Source organism: Pristis pectinata, chromosome 35 (assembly GCF_009764475.1).
Source record: "Pristis pectinata isolate sPriPec2 chromosome 35, sPriPec2.1.pri, whole genome shotgun sequence".
NCBI classification, from domain to species: domain Eukaryota; kingdom Metazoa; phylum Chordata; class Chondrichthyes; order Rhinopristiformes; family Pristidae; genus Pristis; species Pristis pectinata.
Window position 1 is genome coordinate 40,689 of NC_067439.1, and position 12,826 is coordinate 53,514.

Sequence of the window (12,826 nt, forward strand, 5' to 3'; positions counted from 1 at the left end):
CCCCGTGTGTCATCTTCACAACCTTATCTACTTGTGTTGCATAATTTCTTAAGGGATCTATGGACTTGTACACCAAGGTTCTTCTGTACCTCAGTAATCTCTAGAGCCCTATCTTTCATGGTGTATGTCTTGCCCTTACTAGACCTCCCAGAAAACATCACCTTGCACTTATTAGGATAAAATTACATTTACTATTGCTCTGCTTAATTCATTAGAGATGATCAGTGTCATTCTGTTACCCAAGACTATCGTCTTCATAATCAACAAGGTAACCAAGTTTTGTGTCATCTGCAAAATTGCTAATCATATTACTACATTCATATCCAAATCCTTAAATGTATATGATAAACAGCAAGAGTCCTAGCATAATCGCTGTAGTACAACACTGGTCACAATCTTCCAATCATGTGAACGACCCTCCACCATCACCTGGTCACCTATTACAAAGCCACTTTGTCTTGAATTCCATTTGCTCTAACCTTTTGGGCCAGCCTTCCATTTGGGATCTTATCAAAGGCCTTGGTGAAGTCCATTTCACATTCTGTATCAATATCTCTCTCAGAATTATGGGATGTAAATCATCAGATCCTTGTTAGGATTTATTTGGTTTTACAGTAACCAACTCCTTTCACATTGCTTTTTTTTAAACTAATACTTACGGGCCTTCCCCAGGTTATGAACACTTGACCTCTGGGCGGCCATACATACAAACAGGCACCTATAAATATTCCATTCAAACAAGAACTAGTCTTGGGAAAAATACTGTTTACATGTAACCATCCTACAGTAATCAGTCACCATTGTCTCTTAAGAACACAGGATGCCAATTTCACTGTGAGAGGCCACTTAAGAGTTGCTTTGGAAATTGACAAGCAACCTCTTCTACTGATACTTGTGCAATGGTACTCTGTTGAACAATGTAGCATCTACTGATTCTTCAAGCCCATTGAAACCAGCCATTGAGCGTAGGACATCCTGAATCTGTACCATTGTAACTAGGCAGGGGAAGACTATATAAATGTTCATGTTACTGTCGTGGATTACCGAGATTTGAGAATGACCAGGAGGCGCAGAAGATTCTTCAAGAAGTTAAACCTTTATTTGCAAACAAAGGCTGTGACGGTCAGAGAGCTGGTCATTGATCACCCCCCAGACAAAGGCTCACATCTCCTTTTTATGGCCCCTTCCTAGTCCATTTGGCGTAATCAATCAAGTCAGTTTCAGCTGCATAGTGACATCTAATTACAGGCCCCTCGTTCCTCAACCCACTGCATTTCTGCTACAGTTGTTTTCACAAGTGTCTTTTCTAATCTAATCACAACATGCTTGCACTTTTCCACAGCTCTTCTAATTTGATCACAACATGGTCTAGTCATTTCTGCAGTACAGACATTATTACCAGACATAGGGTCGCGCTTAGGTCGTCGTGCTCAGTCACCCGTGAGTTACCTGACTCTTCCCGCGTGCGGGCTTTCTCTTCCCTTCGATGAAGAAGGAGAAGGAGCCAGCGCCGTCTTAGGCACAGAGCAGATTATGAGTAAACATGTGTAGCCTCTATTTTCTATATATTCTATATCCATATCTCTATTTTCTATATATTTCTATATTAACACTATTCATTACAATACTGTGGAGGTATGGTTACCATATCAAGTGACTTTATGTATTTTCTGACACGGATAAATCGGACTTGTGGATGTTACCCAGTGATGGCCTTATTTCCTTTTGATCCTTATTTTCATTGAACCCTTGGACCTTTGGTTTCTCTGGCATTTTTGTGTCACTGCCTTTCCCTTGTTCCCCATTATGTCTCTGTCTGAACCCAAAATTGCCCTTGCTAATTGTTTTCCTTCTTGCATACTATAAAAGCTCACAATTTATATCTGTTTTTTGCTAATTACTCTCTTATCCTATTTTTGTCTTTCTTTTTACTTGTGCTTTTATTTGTTCTATTCTCAATTTTGGTCTATTCCGCTCTTATCCACACTCTTCCCAAAGTGACCACATCTTCCCCTCTACTCCCTATGTCTGAATTTGACTTTCTCTTTTTCTTAGTTCGTCGCCTAGAGTTGTGTGCAGACTCAGAGCGCTCCTCCTGCGGAAGTGTCCTATTTCATGGGTACCTCCCACCTCCAGGTATGGCCACTTGCCTTTATTCCTGCTCCATTAGTAATTTTCCCAGGGTACTGCAGTCAATGTTTGACTGAACAGGTCATGTTCTACTCCATGTGGATAGAGTCTGGAGATTCAAAGACTGTTTTGGTTTCTTGATTTGGGAGGCTCTGGGGTTACGTGAGTCGAGAGTTGAGACTTGAGGTCTCTGAAAATTGGGGAGTTGGTTTAACACCGTTTTCTGGGTGGAAAGGGTCTGGAAATTGGAATTCCTCAGATTTCTCAATGGGAGGGAGCTGAGAGTTGGGAGTGTATCAGTCTCGATGTGAGTGCTCCTGGAATTGGAATTGCTCTAGTTTCTCAATAGGGGATGGTGGGGTAGTGGCCAAGATGAGGGAGAGCTGTTTTCCGGATGGAAGGGGTCTGCAGTGGTGCCTGATTCTGTACCATTGTAACTAACGAAGACAATAAATAAATGATCATGTTAATTGGCCCTCATCAACACCATTCATTTTACTGTGGAGCTACGGTTACTGTATCAAGTTATTTTTATGCATTTTCTGACGTGGACAAAATTAACTTGCGGACATTACCCAGCGATGGCCTTTATTTCCTTTAGGTTCTTGTTTTCACTGAATTCTTGGTCCTCTGGTTTTCCTGGCATTTTTGTGTCACCACCTGTTCCAGAGTTGGGATCACTCTGGTTTCTCAATGCGTAGGGTATGGAATTTCAGACCACTCTGGATAATGGTTCCTCAACTTGATGCCTTTGTCTTTCTGTAGTGATCCCAGCCATGAGACGGAATCGACATAGCCTGGCCAGCCCACAGATAGTGGGGCCTCGGCTCGAGGGCACTGACCGAGTGCCTGTGCGGAGAAGCAACACCATGCCACCCAATCTGGGCAATGCTGGCATTGTTGGGAAACTCCTGGAGCAACGAGGAAGTGGTTTGTATGCAGTGCAAAGTCCCTGTATGACCTTGGTCAGAGTGACTGGCACTTCCTCTTCCTTCCTTAGAGGCTCATTCCTTATGAATCTTTTCTGCACCCTTTCCAGCTTAATCACATCCTGATGGCAATCAGAACTGCACAATATTCCAGCTGAGGTTTCACCAACAACTTGTACAGCTGTAGCATGACATCTTAACTCCTGTACTCGGTGCCCTGACTAATGAAGGCAAGTGTGCCAAACACCACCTTCACCACCCTGTACCAGTGTCGCCATTTTCAAGAAACTTGACCTAGGTTTCTTTGTTCTCCAGCATTCTCCAGGGCCCTACCATTTACTGTGCAAATTCTCCCTGGTTTAACTTGCCAAAAGGCAACACCTCGCACTTGTCAGAGAAATTCTATATGGCATTCCTTGACCCATTCCCAGTTTACCTAGATCCTGTTGTAATCTTAGATGATCTTCATTACTATCTACTACACAATTTTGGGTTAATGCTTTGGGTTGATGACTCTTTCTCTTTCTGCAAATGACTTGCTGAATATTTCCAGCTTCCTCTTTATATTTTTGAATTTCCAACATTTGCATTTTTTATTTTGATCTTCCACGAAAGCTCTCTGGATTAATTCACAGTTTAGCCTTGTATGAGGAAACCTCTGCTGCGTGAATCCCAAGTGGTCCCGAGATCCAGTCAAAGCCCACCACGTAACTCTGACCCTCCTCCAAAATCCCTATGGAGCAGGTTCACATGTGGGAGAGGAGGATGAGAAACTATAAGCTTCACATTTGCTTGGCTTCCTGGGTATGTGGAGTAAATATACTAGAGAAACAAAGGACTGCAGATGCTGGAATCTAGACGAAAACCACGATGATGCTGGAGGAACTCAGCATGCCAGGCAGCATCTGTGGAGAAAAGCAAGTGGTCAATGTTTCGGGTCAGGACCCTCCTGAAATAGGAAAAGGGGAAGCCCAATATATAGGAGGTAAAGGTGGAGTGGTGATAGGTTGTCAAAAGATGGGAGGTGGGATGGGCACAAGGTGGTGATAGGTGCAGGGGAGGAGGGGAGAGTAGATACACCAGGGAGTGGCTCAAAGGTAAGGACAGAAAGGGAAAAAAAAGTAGAGGGAAAAGGAAGAAGAGAAGAAGCATGGTTGGGGGGGAGGATTACCTAAAATGGGAGAATTCAATGTTCATGCTGTTAGGCTGAAAAATAACGGTCCTGGCACATCTTGGAGAGCGAGATCCGGAGCTGTGGAAGAGAAAGAGAGAGGGCCAGAGGTGTCGGCACATAGCAGAGAGGGAAAAATAATGGTCCCAGGCACATCTTGGAGAGTGAGGTCCGGAGCTGTGCGCCTAACGGCATGAACATTGAATTCTCCCACTTTAGGTAATCCCCACAATGCCCCCTTCCCCCATCATGCTTCTTCTCTTCCTCCCTTTCCTAGTCTCTTTTTCTCTCCTTTCTCTCCTTCCCCTCTCCTTCCCTTTGACCTACCCCACAACCCCCCCCACCCCCCAACCCCCAACCCCCCGGTGGATCTGCTCTCCCCTCCTCCCCTGCACCTGCCTATCACTATCTCTTACCTGCATCTACCTTTCACCACCTTGTGCCCACCCCACCTCCCATATTTTGACAACCTTTCACTGCTCTGCTTTTCCCTCCTAGGTATTGGGCTTCCTCTTTTCCTATCTTCAGTCCTTAAGAATGGTCCTGCTGAAACATTGGCCGCCTGCTTTTCTCCATGGATGCTGCCTGGCCTGCTGAGTTCCTCCAGCATCATAGTGTTCTTCATATAGGTGGAGCAAACTCTTGTTCCTTTACAGGTTGAGGCTTGTTGACAAAGCCAGCATTTTATTGCCCTGGAGAGGGTGGTGGTGAATGCTTTCTTGAACCATTGCAATAGTTCAAGTGAAAGCACTCCCACAGTGCTGTTGGGGAGGGTGCTCCAGGTTTTAGATCCAGCAACAATAAACGAACAGTGATATATTTCCATCAGGACAGTGGGGGGAACCTGCAAGGAATGGTTTTTCCCACATTTGTTGACTTTGTCCTTGATAGAGGTTAAGGGCTTGGCAGGTGGTGTGAGAGTAGTCTAGCCAAGTAATTGTAGTGCACTTGGTGGTACACACTGTAGTCATTGTAGTGGTGGAGAGAATGAATTTACAGGAATGAATCTGTTGGAGATGGGTCACCCAATGGTTATCTGAGACCAGGGTCAGCAAGGGTCACCTCAGAGCACTAAGGTCAGCTGATATTCTCCAGCACCTGCTTGAGGATAGTGCAATCCCAGGCTGGGAGTGAGCCCAGCTGTTTGTGGATGACACAAAGGTAGGTGGAGGAGCAGGTAGTGTTGAGGAAGCAGGAAGTCTGCAGAAGGACTTGGACAGGTTGGGGGAATGGGAAAGAAGTGGCAGGTATGGTCACGCACTTTGGTAGAAGGAATAAAGGTGTAAACTATTTTCTAAATGGGGAGTGAATTTGGAATTCGGAGGTGCAAAGGGACTTAGGAGTCCTAGTGCAGGATTCCCTAAAGGTTAACTTGCAGGTTGAATTGGTAGTAAGGAAGGCAAATGCAATGTTAGTATTCATTTCAGGAGGACTAGAATATAAAAGCAAGGATTTAATGCTGAGGCTTTATAAGGTGTTGGTCAGACCACATTTAGAGTATTGTGAGCAGTTTTGGGCCCCATCTAAGGAAGGATGTGCTGGCATTAGAGAGGGTCCAGAGGAGGTTTATGAGAATGATCCTGGGGATAAAAGGATTAACATAGGAGCATTTGATGGCTCTGGGCCTATACTCACTGGAGTTCAGAAGGACGAGGGGGGAATCTCATTGAAACCTACAGAGTATTGAAAAACCTGGATAGAGTGGATGTGGAGAGGATGTTTCCAGTAGTTGGAGAGTCTAGGACCAGAGGGCACAGCCTCAGAATAAAAGGATGTCCCTTTAGAACAGGTGAGGATGAATTTCTTTAGCCAGAAGGTGGTGAATCTGTGGAATTCATTGTCACAGATGGCTGTGGGTATATTTAAGGCAGAGTTGATAGGTTCTTGATTAGTAAGGGCATCAAAGGTTACAGGGAGAAGGCAGGAGAATGGGGTTGAGAGGGGAAAAATAAATCAGCCATAATCAAATGGCAGAGCAGACTCGATGGGCCAAAAGGCCTAATTCTGCTCCTATGTCTTATGGTTTTTGCATTTTATTGTTGGGGTGCAACATTGACAGGTACGGTCTGCTGTAGGTATCACAGTGATTATTTGATCTGTAAAACAAAGGACAATGGAAGCTTGCTGTGAGTTCACTCTGGCCAAAAAACTTCTGGTGAGGACATTTCTTCACTTGGAGCAGTGAATGTTTAGACTTCTCTGCTCAAGAGGACTGTGGAGGCTTGGTCATTAATTGTGTTCAAAAGAAGGCAGCAAAGTGAGGTTTGAGGTTGAATATCAGCCATGATCTTGTTGAACAGTGGAGCAGAATTGAGGGGCCAGATGTCCTACTTTTGCTCCTGTCACTTACGTTCTTTTCTTTTCTCATCTCCCTCAGGGTCACCATCTCATCCTGGCATGGTGCGGATAGTGCGAGGGCATCACAACTGGATTGCGGTGGCTTATGCACAGTTTGTGGTGTGTTACAGGTAAGTGTGTAAAATACAAAGTTAATGTCGCTTCTCACTGCTCTGACCTCCTCAGCAGAGAAAAGAAGTACTCAGCCAGGATGGTGAATCTTTGGAACTCTCTCTTCCCAAGAGGCTCAGTCACTGAATTCAAGACGGAGATTAAGATTTTTGGGGAAACAAAGAATATGGACTAAGTGCAGGAAAGTGGTGTTGAGGTAATAGATCAGCCGTGATCTTATTGAATGGCAACATCAACATGAGGGGATGAATGGCCTACACCTGCTTCTATTTCTTATGTTCCCATGTTATTCCTTTCTTTGTGCTGTGCTTGGAGTCTGGGGTCTGGCTCCAGGGACTGACCAGCTCTCAAGGTCTGGCTTCTAAGACTCGTGGGATGCATCTTAGATTGCTGAGGGAAGTGAGGAAGGACATTGCAGAGGACCTGGCTATAATCATCTGAATGTATATAGATTCAGAGGTGGTGCCTGAGGGCAGGGTGATGGTGGTGGAAGGTGTTTGTTTATGAGATTGGAAGCCTGTGACTAGTGATGTAACACAGGGACTGGTGCTGGGACCCTTACCGTTTACCATGTACAATTTGGATATGAATGTAGGGGGGCACAGATAGTAGTTTGTGGGTGAAGTGAAAATTAGTGGTGATGTATTGGGATCCCTGCTGTTTGTGATATATATAAATGACATGAATGAAAACATGGGTGGTTTATTAAGTTTGCAGATGATACATAGATGGGTGGTGTTGTGGATAGCGTAGAAGATTGCCAAAGGATACAGCAGGATATAGATCATATGGGTGGAGAAAAGGCAGATGGAGTTTAACCCAGCCAAATGTGATGTGTTGCACTTTGGGAGATCAAGTGCAAAGGAACAGTACACTGTTAATGGCAAAACAGCGGGATCTTGGGGTCCAAGTCCATAGCTCCCTGAAAGTGGCTATGCAAGTTGATTGAGTGGTAAAGAAGGTGTATGGCATGCTTGCCTTTATTAGTAAAGGAATTGAGTTCAAGAATCAGCAAGTTATGTTGCAGCTTTATAAAACTCGAGTTAGGCCACGTCTAGAGCATTGCATTCAATTCTGGTTGCCCCATTATGGTGTAAACTTTACATTTTTTTAGTCCAAGTGATACAACATTAGAAACAGTCCCTTCGGTCCAGTGTCCATCTCACCACCAAGAAGCTCAAATGTTGAGGCTTTTGGAGAGGGTGCAGAAGAGGTTTACCGGGATGCTGCCTGGATTAGAAGGCATGTGCTTTCAGGAGAGTTTGGACTTGGGTTGTTTTTGCTGGAGTAGTGGAGGCTGAGGGGAGATCTGATGGAGGTTTAAAAGATTATGAGAGGCATAGATACAGTTCGCAGCTGGTATCTTTTTCCCAGGGTTGAAATGTCTAATACCAGAGGACATGCATTTAAGGTGAAAGGCGGCAAGTTCAGAGGAGATGTGCGGGGCAAGTTTTTTTTTAAACACAGAATGGTGGGTGCCTGGAATGTGCTGCCAGGGGTGGTGGAGGCAGAAACGATAGAGGCATTCAAGAGGCTCTCAGTTAGACATGAATGTGCAGGAAATGGAGGGATGTGGACATTGTGTAGGCAGGAGGGTTTAGTTTAGTTGGGCATTTGATTACTAATGTAATTAATTTGGCACAACATTGTGGGCTGAAGGGCCTGTTCCTCTGCTGTACTGTTCTGTGTTGATAATGAGGAGGATAGTTTTATGTTGCCAAATGATATTGATCAGCTGGTAAATTGGGTGGAGTAATGGCAGATGGAATTTAATCCCAGTAAGTGTGAGGTGATGTAGTTTTGGAGATCTGATAAGGGTAGAATGTAGAACATGAATGGAATCCTAGGGAATATTGAGGGACAGAGGAACCTTGATCTCTGAAGGTGGCAGCACAGGTAGATAAGGTGGCAGGCCTTCATTAGCCTGGGCATTGAATACAAGAGCAGTACAATTTTATAAAACATTTGGAGTGTTCTGTACCATTCTGCTCGCCACACTCTAGGAAGGAAGTGATTGCACTGGTGAGGATGCCATGGAGATTCACCAAGATGTTTCCTGGGAGAAATGTTTCTGTTATGAGGAGAGACTGGATAAGCTGTGTGTGTTTTCCCTGAAGCAGAGGAGGCTGAGGGGGAATCTGATTAAAGTATATGAAGTTCTGAGAAGCACAGATAGGTTGGATAATGATAAACTTTTCCCCATTACAGATGCATACAAAACCAGGGGACATAGGTTTAAGATGAGGAGTGACGGTTAGAAAGAATCTGAAGAAAATCTTTAAGTGTTGGAATCTGAAACTCAATATTTGCAAAGGTGGTGGAGGAAGCACTTTCACAGCACTTTGAAGTACTTGGTGGTGAGATGGACGCTGGACTGAAGGGACTGTTAGACTGTTTCGAATGTTGTTTCACTCAGACTGAAAAGATGTAAAGTTTACACTGCTGTACAAAATAAGAGTGCGGGAATAACCCAGTAACAGACCAGTCAGTTTAACCTCGGTGGTGGGGAAAATTCTAAAAGCAATCAGTGACTGAAATAGCAGTGGATTGATGAGAATAAGCCAATTTGGATTTGTTAAAGGCAAAGCTATCCTGATAGATTTTTGCTGAAGTAACACACAGTTGATGAAGGAAATGAGTGTATTGATATCAAATGCCTTTTGGAATCCATACATACATAAGTTTGCCACAATATAGGTTTGTCATCAAGATTGATGGCCTTGAATAAAAGGTGATCTGGAGTCAGAGTTGTACATCACAGAAAAGGGCCATTCATGCCAACCTTTTTGCCTATTAACACTAACCCCATTGCCTGGATTAGGTCCAAATCCTTCTGACTTGAACCCTCAGAACTTGAGATGGATGACTCTCTGCCCTACTTGTGGGCCTCATAAGTTTACAAACCTCCATTAGGTCACCCCTCAGTCTCCTGTGCTCCAGTGAGAACAATCACAGCCCATCCAATCTCTCCTTGTAACTAAAACTATTTTTTGGCAACAACCTTGTGAATCTTTCTGCACTCTTTCTAACGCTACCACATCCCTTCTATAGTTCAGTGAACAGAACTGCATGCAGTATTCTAGGTGTGGCCTAAACAATGTCCTGTACAGTTGTGACATGATGTCCCAGGTCTTTTACTCAATGGCTATGAAGGCAGGCATGCTGTATGCCTTCACTACCCTATCTACTTGTGTTGCTATTTTCAGGGAGCTATGGACTTGCACTCGGATCCCTCTGTACATTGGTGCTTCTAAGATCCCTGCCGTTTACTGTATGCATCCGACCAGTATTAGTTGACCAAAATGCATTACCTCACACTTATCTGGATTAAACTCCATCTGCTAATTTACCAGCTGATCCACGTCCCTCTGTACCCCTTGGTCAACCAATCTTCCTGTCATCAGCAAACTTACTTATCAGACCATAGACATTCCCATACTACCCTCTTGCTCCTTGTACAATGTCCTGGGATTCTCCTTAATCTTACTTGCCAAGGATATGAATTCTCTCCAACACCCTCTATGTTGCTCAATAGACTCACTGAATTCTAGTTTCCTGTACTTGTCATGTGCTTTTTTAAAAATTTTTTGATCAAACTTTCAATACCTTTGCCATCCAGTTTCTTAATCTTGCCATCTTTGCCTTTCATCCTTGACAGAAAATGCTATCCCTGAATTCTTGCTAACTCTGTTTAGGAAGACTCTCACTTGTCAGATGTCATTTTACCCACAAGCATCTGTTCCTAATCTACTTTCACCAAGGCCCCTGTTATGCTCTTTAAATCTGCTCTCCCCCATTTTGGGACCTTGAGGACCAGTCTGATCCCTTTCCATGACTATTTGAAACCTGCAGAATTATGGTCACTGTTCCCAAAGTATTCCCCCACTGACACTTCCAACACCAGCCCAATTCCATTTCCTAAGATAAGGTAGAGTTCTGCCCTGTGTCAAGTTAGAAGTATCTACATATTGTCTCAAAAAACCATCTTGAACGCACTTAACAAATTCTGCCCCACCTAGGCCCTTTGCACCAAAGGAATCCCAGTCAATATAGGGAAAGTTTAAAATCTCCCATTACTATAATCCTAGTCCACCTTTCTGTGATTTGCTTACACATCTGTTCTAATTACTGCTGACTATTGGGAGGCCTATAGTATAACCGCAGCAAAGTGATCACCCCTCTCTTATTCCAGAGCTCTATCCACGTGTACTCATTGGGCAATCCATCCAGGATAACTTTTTACATACTGCTGTGATGCTCACCCGAATCAGCACTGAGACTACCCCTCCTCATTTACATTCCCCTCTGTCATGTCAGAAACTTCTGTACCCTGGCATATTAAGCTGCCAATCCTGCCTGTCCCTCAACCACATTTCTGAATAACATCATATTCCAGGTGTTGATCCATGCTTCAAGTTCATCTGATTTACCCATGAGGCTCCTTGCATTAAAGTAAATATAGTTGAGCTTGCCAGGCCTCCCATGCTCCTTAACTGGCCAATGTCTCTGCTCTGCCCACTGCTCTTGCTTGATTTATCCTCCATATTTTTCCCCCCACCTTATGCTTCTCACCCCTTTGCCAGATTAGTTTAAACTCTCCCAAACTGCATGAGCAAACCTCCCTGTCAGGATATTGGTCACCTTCCAGTTTCGGTGCAACCCATCCTTGTACAGATTCCAATGCCCTAGAAACGATCCCAATGATCCCAGAAAGCTCTCCCTCCTGCACTAGCTCTTTGGCCATGCATTCATCTATCCTATACGCCTATTTCTACCTTCACTAGCACCTGGCATAGGAAATAATCCTGGGATTATGATTTTAGAGGTTCTGCTTTTTAACCTTCTGCCGAAATTCCCTTGCAGGAACTCATCTCTCTTTCTACCAATTAGTACTGACATGTACAGCAATCTCTGGATGTTCTCCCACCCTCGTCAGAATGTTCTGTACACAATCTGAGACACCCCTGACCCTGGCATCAGGGAGGCAATGTATCATTCTTGAGTATTGCTCAGAGCTACAGAGGCAATTTTCAGTTCCTGAACTAATGAATCCCTCACCGCCATCTTGGCAACATGGTATGGAAGATTAGTGAGTAACAAAAAACACAGAATAATTGCCTTCTGACGAAAGGTTCAACAAATTAGGCTTCTAGCTGCTGGAATTTAGAAGAGTCGGAATGAATTTGATTGGAACATAAGAAAATGGGGGCCAGAATCTGCCACCCGGCCCCTCAGGTCTGCCCTGCCATTTATATAGTCACGGCTGATCTGCCTGAGGCCTCCTCTGTGTGAGTTCCCCGTGACTCTCAATTAAAAAAACTATCAATTTCCTTTAAATTCCTCAAATGACTTAGCTTCCACGACCCTCCAGAGATTCACCACCCTCTGTATCTTGTAACTGCTTCCCCTATTCAAGATTCTCCCACAAATGGAAATAGAACATAACAGCACAGAACAAGCCCTGTGGCCCATGATGTTGTGCTGACATTTTATCCTGCTCTAAGATCTATCTAACCCTTGCCTCCCACATGGTCCTCCATTTTTCTACCATTCATGTGGCTATCTTAAATGTCCTTGTATCTGCCTCCCTGACATCCCCGCCCATACCTTCCTCCAATCACCTTAAAATTATGCCCCCTTGTGTTATCCACTTTCGCCCTGGGAAAAAGTCTCTGACTGTCCACTCGATCTATGCCTCGTACCATCTTGTACACCTCTATCAAGTCACCTCTCATCCTTCTTCGCTCAAAAGAGAAAAATCCTAGCTCATTCAACCTAACCCGAACCCACCAACCTTCATGTCATCTGCAAACCTACCGACCCACCCTTCCACATCCTCATCAAAGTCATTTATAAAAATCAGAGCAGGGGTCCCAGAACAGATCCCTGTGGAACAACGCTGATCACCGACCTCCAGGCAGAATACTCTATATCTACAACCATCCTCTGTCTTCTTTTGGCAAACTAATTCTGAATCCACACAGCCAAGTTTCCCTGGATCCCATGCCTCCTGACTTTCTGAATGAGCCTTCCATGTGGAACCTTATCAGACACTTTATTAAAATCCATGTACACTATGTACAGGTACAGCACGGTAGTGTAGCGGTTAGCGTAACACTATTACAGA

The 12,826-nt window shown here is 44.2% G+C and overlaps 1 protein-coding gene across 1 annotated transcript in view; it reads left to right on the forward strand.

The window, feature by feature from the left end:
* The window catches only part of shkbp1 (SH3KBP1 binding protein 1), a 48,103-nt gene that overhangs the window by 16,126 nt on the left and 19,151 nt on the right, over positions 1–12,826 (forward strand). Inside the window, exons 6-8 of the mRNA XM_052044161.1 lie at positions 2,056–2,136; positions 2,896–3,060; positions 6,608–6,698. Coding sequence (XP_051900121.1) covers positions 2,056–2,136; positions 2,896–3,060; positions 6,608–6,698 — 337 coding nt within the window. The remainder of the gene's footprint in view (positions 1–2,055; positions 2,137–2,895; positions 3,061–6,607; positions 6,699–12,826) is intronic.